Source organism: Aquarana catesbeiana, linkage group LG13 (assembly GCF_042186555.1).
Source record: "Aquarana catesbeiana isolate 2022-GZ linkage group LG13, ASM4218655v1, whole genome shotgun sequence".
Taxonomy (NCBI): Eukaryota; Metazoa; Chordata; class Amphibia; order Anura; family Ranidae; genus Aquarana; species Aquarana catesbeiana.
This window is the reverse complement of record NC_133336.1, coordinates 79572621-79593407: the sequence shown is the minus strand read 5'-3', so window position 1 is coordinate 79593407 and position 20787 is coordinate 79572621. Positions and strand designations below refer to the sequence as shown.

Here is a 20787-nt window from a genome sequence, read left to right as displayed (position 1 = left end):
AATATTTACACCTTTAACGTAATAAGCATGTTGTGTACATCACATGGTACAAAGCCCCAAAAATCCATTTTAAATTCCAGGTTTTATTGCAATAAAAAACAGAAAAAAACACCAATGAGGGAGGGGAGAGAGGGTGAATACTCTAACAAAAGCATTGTACTAGGATGTCATAAGAAGAATGCCCTATCCATTACTGCCTTAGTGATCACTGCATTACACAGTTGAGATCATCAGGGGCTGGATAAGGGAATATATTGGAGAGTTGACTATCGATATCTTGCTCCTTCAATATGGTAGCAGCATTGCGTCCACACAGTACAGCAGAATAGACAAAATGATCCCAAGCAAAAAAAAAGCAACTGTTGAATGCCTACTGTCAGCATTCTTCAAAACATGTATTGCACGGTTTACTGGATAAAGTTGCCTGAGTCTACTTAGTTTTGTTTTCTCTTCATTCATTTTTAGCCAATAGAAAGCTAGCGATCAGAGAAAAAAAAAACGCTTGATATGTGCATTTTTCACTGCTCTCACTGAAGTCTACTGGGGGCACAAATGCGGAGAGCTTGAAACTCAAAAGAAGCTCAGGTACTTTTCTGATCTACAAACTTTAAACAGTACTATGCCCAGGTGTGAACAGGAACAATAGAAAACCATGGGGTTTTGGATATTGAGCATTTTGAAGCATTGAGTAAATGGGGCCTTAGGCACTTTATATAACAAAAACAAATATTTGTTTTAGACAGTCACATATTAGGATTACGATCATTATTTTTACAAAAAAGGATTACAATAAGATATTATGAATGCGCAAGAGTAGATATTTCCACCTGCCGTCATGTTCTTGGAGATTTAATATCTGCCTTGATACATTCCAAGGGGACTAGATTAAGGTGGATATACTGTATATGCTGGGATATGTTCCCAACACTCAAAGTCAACAGCTACATTAAAACATTAGAAGAGTAGAACTCAAATGAGGAAAGGAAATAAATGCAGGGGTACCTTTTTTAGAATCCTGAATCTGTTTCATGATCTCCTCCCTCTCTGCCTGTTCTGTGGCAGTGGTAACTCTAAATGAGCCTTCCCGGGTAAAGGTGGTTCTGCTGGCATCAAAGGTAGCGGTCACACCACATTCTTTTTCACGTTTTTGTTTTCTCTCCAGACATGCAGCAAAAGCGCATCCAACAGCATGGCTTAACCTCTCCCCCTAAATTCATAAAAATAAAAAACTCAGATCGCTAAATGGGCACTCAATACCATAACAAGTCTAAAGTGAAAAAAAGGGTGCCATGTCAGATACATGAACATTTAAAAATGTATTCAGGCCAAGAGACTTTAAGTTAAAAAAAAAAAAAATCATAATAAACCTAACAAGTCATTGTCTGTGCTCTGAAAATAAAACCTATTTTAAGTTAGCCATATACTTGTATAATTTCTCTAGCTCAGTGACAAATTGCAGTCATGTATATATAAAAGGGGATCAACATGTCTATTACCTAACATGAATTACTGAAAAAAAAATAACAGGAGGATAAACAAGAGGCCAATTTTGGCAAACTGAAGAGAGACCATATGCACACAATTGACTGGAAAGTAGTTGACATCTCAGAAAGGAGTTCTTTGACATACAGGATATCAAAATTTACAAAGCTAAGTACATGGGTACTGCTCTGTCTCTTCCCTCTTTAGACTTACACATTTTTAATTATTTTAAAACATTACAATTGTTTAATAATAATAATAATAATAAATTAATTGATTTAGTTATAGTCTTCTCAATACTGACCGTGTCCTTAACAGCCATAAAACAGTGGCAAATCCATCTTCTTGTGGTCCCATCACGACAGATATAGGAGAAGGCTCTGTCAAAATTCCTGTCCGGAGCACAGAATGACACTTTTTCTATTGTTTGGTCTAATAAAAGATCCTGTATGAGGAAGCAAAATGTCAGGTTACTAAATACAGTCAGTTGAGGCAGGGGACAAACAGGAAAATACACAGCAGGCAAAACTCTGACACTACCCTTTCTGTGAGCATTCATTGAAATTATGCAACTGTATATACTACACAAGTTATTTTTTTCTTTGAAAAAGTAGCAGCGCAATTTTAGCCTTGTTATGAGACATCGCTCTACATTTGTTTGGCTTCCTCTGAGTGTCAGTCATCATGGGCACCAGATACTGTATCTGCAATTGACAGAATACTCCTTCTAGGCTCATGAACTTGTCAAGCAGAAGGAATAACTGCTCTCTCTGGTGAACACTGGCGTCAATACTTAGACCATTTCCATCTGTCTATTTACACATAGGTGTTTAGAGGCAGAAAAAACCCACTGCCAGCAGGTCCAGAAGCAGCTGTGTCTTGGGAGAAAAAAAAAAAAAAGCTTGATGCATCTATACGTGTTTAGGCGCATCAAGTACTTGGGCAATAATTTGTTTTATGGAGCAGAACGCTGGCCATTAAAATGCATTACCGCTCAAGCGATTGATGCGCCAAACACGTTTACATGCGTCAAGTGAATTTTCTGCCAAGACACAGCTGCTTCTGAACCTGCTGGCAGTGGATTTTTTTCTGCCTCTAAACACCTATGTGTACATAGACACATACTAAAATAGAGGGGTCGTTTAGAGGCAGAAAAAAACACCACTATGTGTGCGCAAGTACAAAAAGTGAATCTGACCTGGCCTAAAAGTGGCCAGGTTGGCAAAGGGGCCTTGTGTTGCCAACAAGTATCTGTGTTAATTGTTAATTAATCCCAGTGTCCCTGTGGCAAAAGAGGAGCAGTCATCCCCTAGATCTCAGAACAAGACTGGCGCCAATCATTTTGTAACGGAGAACACAAAAACCATTTTACGGTGGTAATTGTCAGGGCTGTGCGCAGCCCTCTTCTCCGTGTTCAGGCTACTCAGCTGCCTGATAATTGTCAGCAATCATTGATCCTCTGGTGGCTCACCTGGTTATCAATACCCACTTGTCAGTCCCTTCAGGCTATTTAAACTGCCTTGTTCATTCCTTTCCTGCCTTCGCCTTGGTGAAACATATCTGGAGATTCTCTGCTGTGTTCCTGTTGAAGACTTTGCCCAGCTGATGTCCCTTCTGGTTCCTTATCCTGTTCTGCTGCCTCTGACTACGCTGATCTCTGGTTTCTTGATTTACTGGCTTAGTTTTGACCAAGTTTACTGTTCTGTACCATTTTTACCATTATATTAAAAGGTGTGGTTTTTACTGCATTTTCTGTCTCAGTCCAATTCATGGTTCCTGACAGTAATTTAGTGTAAGGCAGAAGGTTATGGCTTAGATTATGGTCAGCTCACATTGCTGACTGTTTAAAGGGTGCCAGCTCTGGGGCTGTCATCTTGATTTTGACTTCATTAGCTAGCAAGCCACTCACCTAGAACAAGCATGCAGATCTTGTACAACTCTAAAAACTCTCATCCTCCACGTCAGTGAAGTGACTTGCCAGGTAATAAAAACCATGAAAAGCCCTGCATGCTTCTCCTTTTAAAAATAAGCAACTGCATCCCTACCTCCCAAAAAAACAAAACACCTTTCCCCCCATTGCATTCCTCCTCTCTTCATATATTAAAATAGCAGATGTTTTCATGTATTTTTTTTCACGATCCAGCTCGCGCCCCCCCCCCCCCCTCTCATTGTCGCCTAGGCTCAGTCCAGGCATTTGAAGTCACATATCCCAGGAAGCATATCCCAGAAATCACATATCCCAGGAAGCATTGGCTTCCATTCACTCTTTGGAAGATGGCCGACATGTCACGTATAAATAAAATTGGATAAAAAACCAAGCGCTGTAATGGGCACACCGCACTATATGTAGCTATGGCGGGTAAAACTGGATAAATGAATATAAGTGGAGGTTATAAATATTAAAGACTAGATAAGTGAATACTTGTGACTAATTAGATTGAACAGATACAATTAAGCTGCTATCAATAGAACAGGGATCAGAAACCCATAAATTGGAAAATGCATAAAATTAAAAATTGATGCGCTCTAATACACCGTTCAATGTAGATCTATGAAATATTGCTAAAAGCAAAAAATGTGATAAAATACGTGTAGAAATACTGAAATAAATTATTTGTAAGCAAATTATATGTAAACACACTGCAAACATGCATTAAAAATGTGCAAAATACACTGAAAATTACTGAAGTGGTGCAAAGTGCTCCAAATACCATAAATATAAAACAATATATGTAGGATAAAACGTGCAAATACGCTGAAAACAATGCACTCAAAAATTGCACAAAAAATATGTACTAAAAAATCTTGTGAATAAGTCTTCAAAAAATACAAATATTCCCATGATAAATGCTATAACTCCATAGCAGTGCTGGGAAAATAAACAATAGGTTTGATGCCAGTGTTATAAAAAATTAAATAAAGAATATAATCAGGTGCCGATTAAAATGCAGTTAAACATAGATACTTAAGTTCATAGGATGGAGTGGATGGCCACCACAGCAGTTCATTCCTCAGTGCGCTGAGATAATTGAATTCCTGCAATGTTTGTGTTATCACAATATTGGACGTTTCCACCGCAGCCGCAATAATAAATACTCAGTGCCAGATGATTATAGAAGAGAAACAAAGAAACACGATCATTGCGCAATGTAACAAAAAAGGTCCACAAGCAAAACACAGCACAGTGATGAACTCACGTGCTCCCGATTGTGTTAAGGCATGCAGATAAGCAGATCTCAGTTTGCCGTTACGGACAAGGCTTGCCAGACAAGCCGCTGCTGCTTGCTACAATGTAATACAACACAGCCCACGTCCTAGGCTCCTCCCACGCGTTGCGTCACTGACACGTGACTTTCTCAAGGATAAACCTAAGATGCCAGCGTCTCCGTACTTAAGCATTCAGGTTACCATAGTGATGGCGCTAAGATCATCGGATCATCACACTGCTTACTGCTTCTGTTCGTATGTATACATTTGTATTAAAACCAATATTTAATCATTACATTATTAAAACCATTTATAACAAGGTAAAATAGAAAAAATAGAAATGGGATTTATTCTTAATTGGTATATAATTTTTTACATTTTTAATTTTCATATTTTTATATTTTAACTTTTTACATACACATATATTTGAATTTAATACATAATTTTAAGTCTATTTTTATATGATAAAAAAAACCCGCTTTTCTCCTGATATTATTCATATGGTACGGCTACATGCATTTATAATATGACTTATCTGTGTATTTATTAGGATTGGTATGTGTTTAGATAAAGCTTTTACATTATGCAGTAGTAGTAATATCACAGAATAATTCATAAATGAAGGACATAGAGCGAGAGTATAACATTGAATGTAATCTGTATCACTGAGCAAGGTACGATTGTAAATATCAGTCATTTGGCATTTGAATAAACCTACCACACTCTTTTAAATTTAGAAGTATGCAATATCATTCTCCACCACTTGAGGGAGTTCATTATTATATGAACATAGCCTTTTATCCTGTTATCTTCTTTTGTAAAATTTTTCTATTTTATCTTGTTATCATAAATGGTTTTAATAATGTAATGATTAAATATTGGTTTTAATACAAATGTATACATACGAACAGAAGCAGTAAGCAGTGTGATGATCCGATGATCTTAGCGCCCTCACTATGGTAACCTGAATGCTTAAGTACGGAGACGCTGGCAGGTTTATCCTTGAGAAAGTCACGTGTCAGTGACGCAACGCGTGGGAGGAGCCTAGGACGTGGGCTGTGTTGTATTACATTGTAGCAAGCAGCAGCGGCTTGTCTGGCAAGCCTTGTCCGTAACGGCAAACTGAGATCTGCTCATCTGCATGCCTTAACACAATCGGGAGCACGTGAGTTCATCACTGTGCTGTGTTTTGCTTGTGGACCTTTTTTGTTACATTGCGCAATGATCGTGTTACTTGGTTTCTCTTCTATAATCATCTGGCACTGAGTATTTATTATTGCGGCTGCGGTGGAAACATCCAATATTGTGATAACACAAACATTGCAGGAATTCAATTATTTCAGCGCACTGAGGAATGAACTGCTGTGGTGGCCATCCACTCCATCCTATGAACTTAAGTATCTATGTTTAACGGCATTTTAATCGGCACCTGATTATATTCTTTATTTAATTTTTTATAACACTGGCATCAAACCTATTGTTATTTATTTTCCCAGCACTGCTATGGAGTTATAGCATTTATCACGGGAATATTTGTATTATTTGAACACATATTCACAAGATTTTTTAGTACATATTTTTTGTGCAATTTTTGAGTGCATTGTTTTCAGCGTATTTGCACGTTTTATCCTACATATATTGTTTTATATTTATGGTATTTGGAGCACTTTGCACCACTTCAGTAATTTTCAGTGTATTTTGCACATTTTTAATGCATGTTTGCAGTGTATTTACATATAATTTGCTTACAAATAATTTATTTCAGTATTTATACACATGCTTTTAGCAATATTTCATAGATCTACATTGATTGTATTAGAGCGCATCAATTTTAATTTTATGCATTTTCCGATATGTCACGTGCCATCGTGGCTGGCTGGCTGAAACCAGTAGAGACACCTGGCTCTAGATGACATCTGAGAAGATGCGCAGGACCTGTGTTTTACAGCCAAGATCAGATGTGCAGCACTAGATTCACGGGGGGGGGGGGGTAAGAGTATGAATTCAAGATAGACAGAAGGATTAAACTTAAAGTGATCTAAAGGCAACCTTTTTTATTTATAAACAAAAAGTCATACTTACCTGCTCTGTGCAACGCAGCCCCGATTCCTCCGCTTCTGGAGTCCCCTGCCAGCTCTCATGGCCCCTCCCTCCTGCCCCATGCCCCAACAAGCTGATCGCCATGGGGGCACTCCTGAGCCAGCTTTGTAGGTCTATTGATACAAACAACGAAGCTTGGCCTGCCCCCGCTTCCTCAATGGCTGTGATTGACAGCAGCAGGAGCCAATGGCTTCCGCTGCTTCTCTGAGCCAATGAAGAGAGAGAGCCTCTGCTTTCATGCACATGGCTGGATCGAGGTCAAGCTCAGATAAGTATTTAGGTGGAGCTGCATGCAGAAGGTTTTTTTTTTACCTTAAAGCGGCACTTCATTCTCAATCAACATTGATTATTTGTAATCCTTGTACTGCTCGCATTAGTAGATAGGAAAGTATATCATATTTACTTGTTTTCAACTTTTAACATGCCTTCAGTTTCTTTCCGTTTCTCATGCCTAGGCAAATGAGGTCATACATCCTAGGAGTCTTCAGGATGGAAGGAGGGTTTTGCTAAGTACACCCTCCAGCCTGTATATCTGAGCTAACGGCAGATGGATTTTAGGAAGTAAATGCTACATGAATCATCTGCCCTTTCTCAAGATGGCTGCAGCCAGAAATGCTTGGGTAGGTTTTTGAGTGATTTATCTACAAAATAAAGCATTAACACATAAATGGATGGCAGTGTATGCTGTGAATGACAAAAATTATTAAAATAGCGTTTTTGGCTTGTGGTGTTCATGTATGGTGTAGTTCTGCTTTAATGCACAGAATGGTAAAAAAAAAAAAAACAACCTTCTGCCTCTATAACTACTATAAAAACCAAATGGACACAGGGGAAATGAAGTTCTGCTAACTCACTTTGTTTTGTTTCACAAAAGGGGTAAACATAAAAGGGGTTAAATTGCCAAGAAAACAACAAAAGTGTACAACCTTGGTCTTCTCGTCCACAACTCTGAGGCCATCAGCTGAAACCCACAGCACGGCCTTGATTGCCTTCTTGCCCGTCTTTAAGGGATTAAGAAAATAAAAATTAATTTACACATTTGTAATGAAAATTTGCATTTATCCACCAACTAAAATAAAAGCAAATCAAATCTAAAATATATGGAAAGCCAACGCCTATTTACCCAAGATCCATGCCAAGTCACTCACCAAAGCAGAACAGCGGGTCAGAAAAGCGCTGCAGAGAAAGGGTGAGCAGCATCTCAAAAGGGAATTACTTAGAACAATACTACTGCAAAACGTTATTTGGGATGGAAAGAATTCTGCATCAAAATTCTTTACCTGGACTGGAGAATCTACCAAAACTGAGGAAATCGTCACACATATGTAAGGAGTTACTCCACTGGTACCTTTATTAGTTAATTTGTACCACACCTGAAAAATGGCATTTAGGCAGTCCAAGTTCAGCACATCTAGCACACTCCAGTGAGGAAAAAAAATTAACAGCTATGGGTAGCCTCTTATGAGAAAAACTGAAGGCCTACAGATTAAATGTGATAAAAACTTCCCTACTGCATTCTCAGTTCTAATTAATTCCTGTTGCCTGTTCTCTCTTTGCAGATTGTAGAGCTGTGTAGAACAATGTTTCTCAACTCTAGGCCTCAAGTACCCCCCAAACAGGTCATGTTTTCATGCTTACCAATATTTTGCACAGGTGATTTGAATCAGGTTCACTGCCTTAGTAATTACTACAGCAGTTTCATCTAAGGGAAATCCTGAAAACATGACCTGTTAGGGTTACTTGAGGACTGGAGTTAAGAAACATTGGTGTAGAAATCTACATAGATATGTATGGGAGTAATTACTTCATTCAAAATGTTGTAGCATACAGGGACCAGGACTGTCCAGGCAGTGCAGCAAGAATCCAAGAACCTGCATGTGGCCTATGTATAGATCATAGATAATTTTGTCAGTAATGTTGGTTTCTGGGCAGATGCATGTGAAGACGTTTTGGCTGAAGTTTTTTTTTGTTTGTTTGTTTGTTTTGGTATCTGCGGTTTTAAACGAGATGGTGACAGAGTGGGGCTTAGCTACGCTGGTCAAAAGCACTATCCAGGGGTGATCAATGAATATATGCCATATTAGGCCCCAGGCACACAGGGCACTTAAAGATTTGCTTACATACTGGAAAGGCATTTACACAAAAGCCCTTTAAATTTTAAAGAGTCTTATTAGCTAACCTTTTGTAAAAGCAAAGACGTGTGAACTTCAGGTGTTCTACGTCTATTTAAATTGGATGTAAACCCGATTCATGAAATTTGAGCTGGGCACATATCTGCAGTGTTTTCTTATCTCTCTCCAAAGCCCCAAAGTCCCCTGCATTTCTTCTGTCCTTTAGCTCTGTTATCAGCCTGATAACGTCTGACAAGTTATCAGACACATGGGGTAAAACCGGCCTGAAATTTATGTAGTCGGAGGTTGCTATAAATAGATTAGCACAGAGCTGCCCGATTCACAGAACAGCTCCAAGAGTCTCTACCTATGAGGAGAGGGAATGTGTGCCTTTCCTCCAATCAGCTGTCTTGGCTGTATGCCAAGATTCCACTACCAGTCCTGAACAGGAAGAGAAAATCTCTAACACAAGGTAAGAATTCTAAAGAATATAGAAAGGGGAAGAGAGCAAATATAGATGTAAAACTTTTGTAGGGAGATTTGCTTCATCCCTGTGTATCATCTGAGGCTATTCACTTCACTGGGTATATGTAAGGGGGTTTAAATCCACTAACTTTATATGGCAAGGAAGTGTCATGTTATGGATAAGGATAAAGAAAGGGCTCAAGCTAAACTGTACTTGGTCAAACATACTGTATTTATATGTGAAGATTAAAACAGTAAGCCATCAAAACATAAGGGCTACTTTGCATCAAACAGAATGCCTTCATACTCTACCAAAAATGTACTACCCAAAGCAAAAATACTGTTGAATGCCCATAACAGAGTTTCTAATATACCAACTAAAAAGGGGGAAGCAAGTTAACAATACCAATCCAAACATTACAAAAATATTTAGTAACTCACTTGAATAGGATATGATATCCTATTAAGCAGTTGTGTAACTTACCTGGCCAAATTTGCCTAATTTGTGTACAGGCAAATCCTGACATTAGCCAAGATCAATTAAAAACAACTGTGTTGAACTTAAAACAGCTTAAAGTCCAAATCTAGCCAAAACTTTGGGACAGAGTTGCTTACAGATAGAACCTTTTCAAGATTTACTGTGATCCCTTTGGATAGATTTTTCCATATTTCAGGACTGGAACAGATGGGAAATCTCTTCAGTGGAAACCCAAAACACTTTCTCAGTAAAATTGAGGCTGTCAGGTTATTATTGCCTCTCTGCCTTCCTGTCCCAGAGACTACGGCCCCACTTGTTTATGTCCCTGCAACAAAGACTGTCACTGAAACAGGAAGAGAGGTGAAACCTCCGCAAGAGGGTTATGGACAGCAACTAAAACTTCTCAGAAGCATTTACTCATTTGAAGGCTATCCAAAAGCACTGTACAGTTTTGTCTGGAGATGAGCTAATCTTTAGATAGCTATAGTTATCTACACCTATTGCTCAGAAGTCAAATTTTCTGCATTCTGGCCTCTAAATCTGACTTTGTACTCAAATTACTGAAAATGTTAAAAATGTGCCCTTTACTGTACTGCCAAAACAGATTATGGTCTACTCACTCAATCACATTGAAGGGAATTTATCAAAACTAAAGCAATCTTTAGCAGCTGTGCATGGCAACCAATCAGCTTCTATTTTTAGTTTGTTCAGTTAAGCTTTGAAAATGAAAGGTAGAAGCTGACTGGTTGCCATGCACATCTGCTCCAAATCCAGGCTGCTTCAGTTTTGACAAGTTTCCCTCAGAGTGTCTAGATGTGCTAGTAAATAGTCGGTACTATGAAGGCCTAATCCATAGACAACCAACAGTTTTAAAGCATTGGAGTCTGCCTAATCCATAGACAACCAACAGTTTTAAAGGATTGGAGTCGGCTTCAAATACAGATTTAAAGTTCACCCAATTTATTTCTGCACTAATTTTTTCAGCATTGCCTAGATGCCATTTTCACGGTGAACACAGAACCATCATCAATGCTGTGACATCAGTTATAGTAAACTGTCCCATCACTGACATTCCTGCTTATAGTACTGCTGGACCCTCAAATCATTACAAAATTTAACATATTTGAAATTCATTGTACAAATATTGATAAAAATATCCATGTTACCTTAATTTCAAGTAAAAATTACAAGTTTTTGCATTACAGAAGTAAAGAAAAACAAAAAAATAAATATATAGTTACGTAACTTGATTGTCTGTTTCTTAAAAGTCCTTACTCTTATATCCCTATTGCCTTTAATGTAAGAGAATGTTCAACCATACAAAACTGCACAATTTAAGTAGTCCAATAAAGAAGAATCAAAAACAAATTGGAATTTTGGATTAAACCACTGTTAAATTTGAGCATTTCATACAGTGCAGGAATAATAACGCAATGGTGACAGTTTAATTTTCTTTATACCAGTGTGTAACTCCCTATATGTTTAATCACAAATGGCATTGAACTTACTTTTGAAAAGAAGCCTTTGAAGAATTTCCTTTCCTGGAGGAACAGGGGAGGGGACAAGTCGAGCACTATTATTGCTGGAAGCTATAAATCTCCCAAGGTTTTAAATCAACATGCATCAAACAGGGCAGAAAGCATTAGTAAATGCTATAGAGGAGCAAGCAAATTACATTACTCCTTATGCCCATGCACAGGAAACAAAGGGTTAAGTAGTAGCTGGAGGCAGGTAAAGGATGCCAGGAAAAAGAGGAGTAAGTTGTCACCCTGCCATTTCCCATGCAATTAAACAAACCAATGCCTAATATGTAAACCTTCCTTTTTAATTAGCAACTTGGCACTTTACAAAATAGAAACATTTTAGTTATACTATTTACATTCAGTGCTGTTCCAAACAAAAAAAAAAAAAAAAAAAATCTGAATTGTGTCAGAAATTATACATTCCTTGATACTGTTGATTAGTTACAACAATCAGCCATTATTGAAGACATATTATGGTTGTAAATTTTACTGGGGTTTTAAATGAGAAGACAACAACATGTGACCTGGCAGCTGACACAGGTTGACTGCACCTAGGAAAAGTGGAATGAGGAGGTGTCTTCCCAAGATGTGCATATATACAATATATATATATATATATATATATATATATATATATATATATATATATATATATATATTTATATTTATATATTTATTCCAAATCTTGACCCCTAACCTCTAATCCTGTATGATCAGAACTTTAGGTGCTTGCTCACAATAGCAGCAAACACTGTTGCTCATCTGAAAAGTGATCCATGCTCAGGCACTTGACAGGCAGCAAAGCGTTGCACCCTCACCACCTATTTTAACCCCTTAAGTCCAGTATCACTGCGCCGCAACTGCATTCAATGCACACAGTTGCACTGCAGTCCCATTCACCCGTGGGTAAACTTCCTGCCATGGGTACAGTGTAAATCCCTGATTGCTGCCTCTGCAGCTGAAGTTGGAGCAGTTGGGGTGGTAAAAATGGCTTAATCACATGTTTTTTCCACCCCTCAACCTCACATGTGAACAAGCTCTTGGTTCACATCCGTGTGGCTGTGTGCTGCATGTAGAACAGCCCATTCCTCAGTGTGCTGCCCTACCAACAGAAACGCATGGAACAAAGTCTCCAACCCTTTTATTTTTACATCACACTGCACAAAAAATGCACCACATTCACCATTGCGTGGGGTACCATTGTTCCGCAACAAGCAGTAATGTGAACCATGCCTTAGATTGGCTGCCTCAAGACTGAAAATACTTATCAAGGGCGCCTTGACCAGAAAAAATTTGAGCAACACTGAACTAAACAAACAAAAATGCAATTTGGTTATAACACGTAAAAAGAATCTCCAACTTTGAAAAAAAATAAATTAAAAAATCTCTTCTATGTGATCTAAAAACACTAGCAAAATTATCTTCTGTATGATCTAAAAACACTAGTAAACTGTTATTCTGGAAAAAAAAAAGCTGTTTGTCTCTGTCCATGTGCAAAGTGAATGGGATTGACTTTAAATATATTCCCACCTCCCCCAAAGAGGAGTTATCTTTGTACCTTCCCTATGCGAGGGCCGTGTTTACCCACAGGGGAATCCAAAGGTGTTCCATGCAGGCAGTCCAATTGATATTAATTGGGATGCAGTGGCTGCATGGATACAGTCAGTGCTCCCAATTTTATGTCCATGTGACCGGACGGCCCCAACGTGTGTGTGTGTGTGTGTGTGTGTGTGTGTGTGTGTCCCGATGCATCCGTGATTCTACATTTTTGTTGTGCACAAAAGATCTGTTCAACCAAGTTTGAACAAAAAACTTTATTTACCCATGAATAATGCAAGGAAGGGTTAGGGCCACTGTCAGTTTTTACTGCTACTTGTGTTAAAATTGATCAGGCCAGGCAATTATGGGAAATCTCTGAGAACACAGATAAAAAAAAAAAAAAAAAAAAACCACACACACACACACACACACACACACACACACACACACACACACACACACACACATATATATATATATATATATATATATATATATATACACACATATACATATATACACACACATTTTTAGCAGAGTGGGAGGTGAAGCAAATATCATTAAAGCACTGACAGTTGGGAAGAGGAAAGAATTGCAATACCTGCTTTTACCCAAGTTGCTGCTGAATAGGATATTAACATCCTCATCCAATCCTTAACAAAGGCATTTGAACAAAAACAGTCCTAACATGCACTGAAAATCCTGATTTTCTAAAAAGGTGCAACAGTGGTTAGACTGTGCAGGTAAAATCTCAAGTAACTGCAGTATTAATTTGCTGACACAATTCAATTTACATCACTGTATGATAGGAATTACCACACTGTGCAAGCTGCACACACGGTGACCCATAGCATTCATACATTAGGTTTGGTTAGTTTTACAGGATAATTACATATATAATGACTGAGCATTTGCTATGAGTTGCCACACAAGTGTGCGAGCTGCACCAAAAAAATAAATCCAAGCTGTGCCAAGTTGCTAGTTGAAAAGGAAAAAAAAAAAAAAAAAAAAAAGACCAAATTTTAAAGCATAAAAATGAAAAAAGTAAAAAACACCAAACAAGGCAGCAGAAGGTACACGAGGCAAAACCTGCCTGGCAACACTTACTACTATTAGAAACTCTTTATAATCACTTGAGTTTATTACCATCATTTTCTGTTATGTTTATAATAGCATAACCACAACAGCACTGAAGCCTGTTAAAAATGTATTGCCACTTTCCTTGTTATTAGCACTACAGTAGCTTGAAATCATTATTTAGAGAAACATGAAGACTGTCACAGCTAACCTCTTTCTGAAAAAGCAGAGGGCAAGCTCAGAGTGACGTCAGACATTCCGATCTTCAGACGGTTTCTGCATCAGTGACTCTGATAGTCTTGCTGATCTGGCTTCAGAACTACCAGGCCACAAGCATTTTTTAGGACAAGTCAGCGATATCAAACTCCTCTATTCCACTACAAATTTCATTAAATAAAAACAAATATGCTACTATTATTTCCAAACATCCCTATAGTCTGAGAATTTCTGTAGTGGGATTGTGTGCACTGAACTATTGGAAGACAGTCACTTCCTACCAAGTTATCCTATAGGGTACACTGCACTGTTGCACTTGTGCATTCATTCACTTATGTGAGTAAATATATAATGTGCATGATGTGAGACAGCATGTCTCTACTGCAATAAAAAACTGCCTGCTCAAAGTTTTGGTCAAGTTTAGTTCCACTGTAAAAAAAAATTGAGAAATAATAGCAGGATCAACAGTTATAAAAAATTAAGTTACAGGGGTGACTCTCAAAAAGATGGACTGCTTTGTTAATGCTAGAGACAAACTGCATTATATAGGTCACTTCTGATTTTGCCTTTAAGGTTAAAAGCCTTCAGCCTTTAAAACCACTCCAAACTACTTCCCAACTGTGCTACAGCCAAAAGACGGCTACAGCGTGGTTGTCCAGTTCTAGGAGGGCGTCCATGGATGTCCTCCCAGAACAATGGCCCCCCAAGCGCCTGCTGGGTCACGCATCCAGCCCACTCTGATCGTGGTGTCCTTCGGACACAGCTGATTACAGATTGCGGTAAATGGCCAATCATGTGATGATTGGCCATTTGGCCATGTGATCACAGCAGCCATTTGGCCATGTGATCACAGCTGATCACATGTAAACAAACTTGCTGGATATCGGCTCTTCTTTCTCACACACTATCACAGTGGGAGGAAAGAAGATCCGGTAACCGGCAATTCTGACTGGGCACATTTACACTGATAATCAGGGCACTTCAGTGGCGCCTCATCAGCGCCAATCAGAGAGACATTACTTTTTTGTAAAATTTTATAACCGAGACTAGGAAAAAAGTGTATTCAAAATATTTGTTTTTTTTGTTGGTTTAGCAAAAAATAAAAAACCCAGTGGTGATTAAATACCACCAAAAGAAAGCTTGCGCTAAAAAAATAAAAAAAAATATTCATATGGGTACAGTGTTGCATGACTGCGCAATTGTCAGTCAAAATGTGACAGTGCGGAAAGCTGAAAATGGGCCTGGGCAGAAAGGGGGTGAAAGTGCCAGTATTAAAGCAGTTAATAAGTGGTAAAAAACCTTTTGTGCTGCAGGATCCCCTGAGCCCCCCCCCCCCCCTATACTCACAGGAGCCCGATATCGATCCAGCGATGTGCAAAAGAGCAGCGGCTCTCCTGGCTCTGTCCCACCTCACTGGGCAGATTGACAGCAGTCAAACACTCACAAGGGAGTGGGGCTGAGCTGCCCTGTCTGTCAAGGCAGGGCAGCTCGGGAGTGAGCCCGCAATAATGCCCCCATAGAAACAAGCTTTCTTTGGGGCGACTTGCTGAAGAGGAGGCGGCAGGGGACCCAAGAAGAGGAAGCCCGTGGCTGCTCTATGCAATCCCATTGCACAGAGCGGGTAAGTAGAACATGTTTTTTTTTTTTTTTTTTGTTTTTTTTTTTAAATAATAAAGATTGAAGGTTAAATATCACTTTAGTACCACTTAACATCTAAAAGTGTTTTCTTGAATCAATTACAAGTTCCCTCTGAATAAATTTTTTTCCACGAATGTTTAACGTGAGCTTTACAAAATTTATTTCCGTATTATCACAAAAAAATGCAAAGCCAGAAAAAGGCAACAATTGTGTTTTACGTTTTTTTAAAAAGATTACATTACCAGAAAAGGAAGGATGTTTTACATAATCCCTGTACTTTCTGCGGTAGCATCCTACACACATTGACTTTCATCATCATACAAGGTGTTGAAAGAGTAATTTTCTCTCTAGATGTGATATTAAATGGAAAGCTCTATTTTGCAAGGCAAATATAAATGTGGACATGAATGTACAAGTATCTGCAAAAACAGAAAGACAAGAAGTCTGACCTATAAAGCATTGAGGTGAGAAGAAAAAGCTGGCAGTTATTCGGCTGCCAAAGATTGAAGACTGATACCCACTTCTTCTGACTGCCATCCCAGTGGCCAGGCAGCCCCTATGCTGGGTAACAGCTTCTGCATACAGTATCTCACAAAAGTGAGTACACCCCTCATTTTTGTAAATATTTTATTATATCTTTTCATATGGCAATACTGAAGAAATGACACTTTGTTACAATGTAAAGTAGTGAGTGTACAGCTTGTAACTGTGCAAATTTGCTGTCCCCTCAAAATAACTCAACACACAGCCATTAATATCAAAAGCAAATGGCAACAAAAGTGAGTACACCCCTAAGTGAAACTGTCTAACATGGGCCCAAAGTGTCAATATTGTGTGTGGCCACCATCATTGTCCAGCACTGCCTTAACCCTCTTGGGCATGGAGTTCCCCAGAGCTTCACAGGTTGCCACTGGAGTCCTCTTCCACTCCTCCATGACATCACGGAGCTGGTGGATGTTGGAGACCTTGCGCTCCTCCACCTTCCATTTGAGGATGCCCCACAGATGCCAAATAGGGTTTAGGTCTGAAGACATGCTTGGCTAGTCCATCACCTTTACTCTCAGCTTCTTTAGCAAGGCAGTGGTTATCTTGGAGGTGTGTTTGGGGTCGTTATGTTGGAATACTGCCCCGTTGCCTAGTCTCCGAAGGGAGGGGATCATGCTCTGCTTCAGTATGTCACAGTACATGTTGGCATTCATGGTTCCCTCAATGAACTGTAGCTCCTCAGTGCTGGCAGCACTCATGCAGCCCCAGACCATGACACTCCCACCACCATGCTTGGCTGTATGCAGGCAAGACACACTTGTCTTTGTATTCCTCACCTGGTTGCCGCCACACACGCTGGACACCATCTGAACCAAATAAGTATCTTGGCCTCATCAGACCACAGGACATGGTTCCAGTAATCCATGTCCTTAGTCTGCTTGTCTTCAGCAAACTGTTTGTGGGCATCATCTTTAGAAGAGGCTTCCTTCTGGGACAACAGCCATGCAGATCAATTTGATCAGTGTGTGGCGTATGGTCTGAGCACTGACAGGCTGACCCCCCCTCATCCTCTGCAGCAATGCTAGCAGCTCTCATAGGTTTATTTCCCAAAGACAACCTCTGGATATGATGCTGAGCACGTGCACTCAACTTCTTTGGTTGACCATGGCGAGGCCTGTTCTGAGTGGAACCTGTCCTGTTAAACCATGGTCTTGGCCACTGTGCTGCAGCTCAGTTTCAGGATTTTGGCAATCTTCTTATAGCCTAGGCCATCTTTATGTAGAGCAAGAATTCTTTTTTTCAGATCCTCAGAGTCTTTTGCCATGGAGGTGCCATGTTGAACGTCCAGTGACCAGTAAGAGTGAGAGCGATAACACCACATTTAACACACCTGCTCCCCATTCACACCTGAGACCTTGTAACACTAACAAGTTACGACACTGGGGAGGGAAAATGGCTAATTTGGCCCAATTTGGACCTTTTCCCTTAAGGGTGTACTCACTTTTGTTACCAGAAGTTTAGACATTAATGGCTGTGTGTTGAGTTATTTTGAGGGGACAGCAAATTTACACTGTTATGCAAGTTGTACACTCACTACTTTACATTGTATCAAAGTGTCATTTCTGCAGGGTTGTCACATGAAAAAATGTGAGGGGTGTACTCATTTTTTGAGATACTGTATATGCTTTATCTGGCCCTAGAGAATGATGGTTGTGTTAAGCCTGTCACCATTTGCCACTATTTGTAAGACTTAAGCCGGGTACACCACACAGGCCAAACGTCAGGAAACATCGGCCAATTTAAAAAAAAAAAAAAAAAAAAAAAAAAAAAAAAAAAAGGCCGGCTGGCATTTGGCCCATATGCGTATGTCTGACAGAAGCTGGCGGTTCATCCAGCTTCTGTTTGACGTGCATGCTGGAAAACCAGCCAATGGCAGAGCGTGCTTATCGGAGCGTTCTGGCAGGGGGCAATCCCCCTGTCAGAACACAACAGCTCAGTAGGGGAGATTGCTGTACTAATTTCAGATGGTTAGTACAGCATCTCTGACCAGAGCTAACAGTTTTTTTTTTTCGTTCAACCCACTGGGTTGTTCTTAAAAAAAAAAAAAAATAAAAAAAAAAAAAAAACAAACCCACACTTGAAGCGTGTACCCGGCTTAAGGCTGGCTATGCATTATACAATTTTTTTGTACAACGTTTCTTTAGATTTATCAAAACCATATAATATGGAGGTCAAACCCAAACACTTTAATTTAGTATGCACTCAGGCAGGCACTTGCACTACATAGTTTAAGGTAAATCTAAAGAAAATTGAATAAGGAAGCTGTATAAATGGATGGCTAGCTTTAACAGGGAACTGGGGGACTGGTTGCTGGGCAATTTTAATCAGGAAAAAAAGGGATGGTAGAGCTTTTTTTTTCCTTTTTGTATGAGCACAAAAAAAAAAAAAAGGACTGGTCCAGGCACTTTTTTTTTTTAAAAACCACAGATCACAACCCAAAGTGGTTTCCGTAGAACAAAAGACATGTATGAAGTTTCTGACTGGAAAATAATCTATTTGCTATCTTTTTCTGGGTAACCAATCAGCAGTGGGAAATTACAAAGAATGGAGCAGCCAGAATCTGGATCAGCTAGTTTGCTGTAACCGCTTATAATGTGTTAGCTAGAGTTTGGCTTCAATTTTTTAGCGCATCTTAATCTGCTAATACATCTAATAGCCTCCTCCCCAGACTAAAGGGTCCCCTGTGCTCATTCATCCACAGTGAGGGCACAGTAATACAGGTGGTGTGTTACTGGCCAGATCACCAGGTGAAAACAGAGGGGGAAAAAAGCATAAAAAAAGAAAATGAATGCAGTCACCACATCCAAGGATTTGCAAGTTGCAATAGATTACATTTTTGCCTTTGGGTTTAATGCCGAAGAACTGAAGAAGTTGAAGTAATGCCGCATATACACGACCGGACTTGCCGGCAGAAAAGGTTCGACGGAACGCATCCGTCGGACATTCAGATCGTGTGTGGGCTTCACCGGACCTTTTCTGTCGAAAAATCAGAAGGACCTTAGAAATAGAACATGCTTCAAATCTTTCCGACGGACTTGATTCCTATCGAAAAAAACGTTAGTCTATATGCTAGTTCGACGGACCGAAAACTACGCAAGGGCAGCTATTGGCTATTGAACGTCCTTTTCTAGTCCAGTCGTACGTCATCACGTTCGAAACAAATCGGACTTTGGTGGGATCGTGTGTAGACAAGTCCATTTCGGCAGAACTCCGTCGAAAAGTCCTTCGGAGTTCAGTCCGACGAGAAGTCCGCTCGTATGTGCGCGGCATTAGAAGCAGATAGGCCAGAATGCACAGCTACTCCAGATTCTGTGTGCACCTGTTTTAGTAAATTCCCCTCAGTGTATCCCTTCTGTGTTCCAAATCTTCCCTAGCAACTGGGAAGAAAAAAAGCATATGCGTAACCAGGAGGGAAAAGAAACTTCATACATGACAACACTGTATACATGACTAACAATCAGAAAGGTATGATCGGTTTGTGGCCATGGCTCCCCTTAGTGTGTGCTTCTAGTATCCCACTCTGTGCTGCTGACTATGAGAATCATGTAGTAAAGTGGATACTACATGATAGCCGACCTAGTGCTGAAACCATTAGGGTTGTCGGTTCAAATCCAAACCACGGCACTACCTGCCTGGAGTTTGCATATTCTCCCGATGCCTGTGTGGGTTTCCTCCAGGTACTCTAGTTTTCTCCCACACTCCAAAGACATGCTGGTAGGTTGATTGGATCCGGTTTTAAAAAAATGGCCCTAGTATGTGTATGGATGGGAGTTAGGGGCCTTAGAGAACAAGCTCCTTAAGGGCAGGGACTGACATGAATGCACAATATGTGTGTAAAATGCTGCGTAAATTGACAACGCTATACAAGTACCTGTAATACATAAAATAAGGCTCAATTCACATATATGCAAATAGGATGCGCTTTTGAATCGCATCTGATTGGCATAACATGTGAATTGGACCGGCTTTTAATGAGAATGTTTCACACACATCTGTGGTGGCCGCGGTCTGTTTCTAAAAAGGGTCCTGTGCGATTTTGGGTCTACGAATTTAAGTAAAAATTCACACCTGAATCAGTGAACAAAGCCACGCCGGATTCCAAACCGCAGCCGGACAGGTGTGAATCCAGCCTAAATATAGCTGAGTGGGTAGGCACAGACACAGCTGTTATGTCCTGGAATGCATACAAGTTGCTTTGCCATTACAAAAAAGTCTATATGCAACTACAAAATGTAAAAATTTGTTTGTTGCATGTAGCCCCAATTCCAAAAACATTTTGTTTACACATTAGAAGATATAAAAGCTCACTGCGGTAGTTAAAGCTCAGTACTATACAAGCTTTGCTCAAGAAACCATGCTAGGTTTCTACAAATTTTACAGTGAACAGTAATTTATGGCACTGTTT

At 39.6% G+C, this 20787-nt stretch overlaps 1 protein-coding gene across 6 annotated transcripts in view; it reads right to left on the bottom strand.

Moving 5' to 3' along the window:
* Positions 1-20787, bottom strand: part of NUMB (NUMB endocytic adaptor protein) — a 175212-nt gene that overhangs the window by 15187 nt on the left and 139238 nt on the right. For 4 of the 6 annotated variants that reach the window (XM_073608895.1, XM_073608896.1, XM_073608894.1 and 1 more), the window contains 4 exons: positions 11352-11384; positions 7716-7790; positions 1787-1927; positions 1003-1207 (listed from right to left, as the gene is read on the bottom strand). In XM_073608895.1, coding sequence (XP_073464996.1) covers positions 1003-1207; positions 1787-1927; positions 7716-7790; positions 11352-11384 — 454 coding nt within the window. The remainder of the gene's footprint in view (positions 1-1002; positions 1208-1786; positions 1928-7715; positions 7791-11351; positions 11385-20787) is intronic. The other 2 variants (XM_073608897.1, XM_073608899.1) reach the window with 1 other exon arrangement.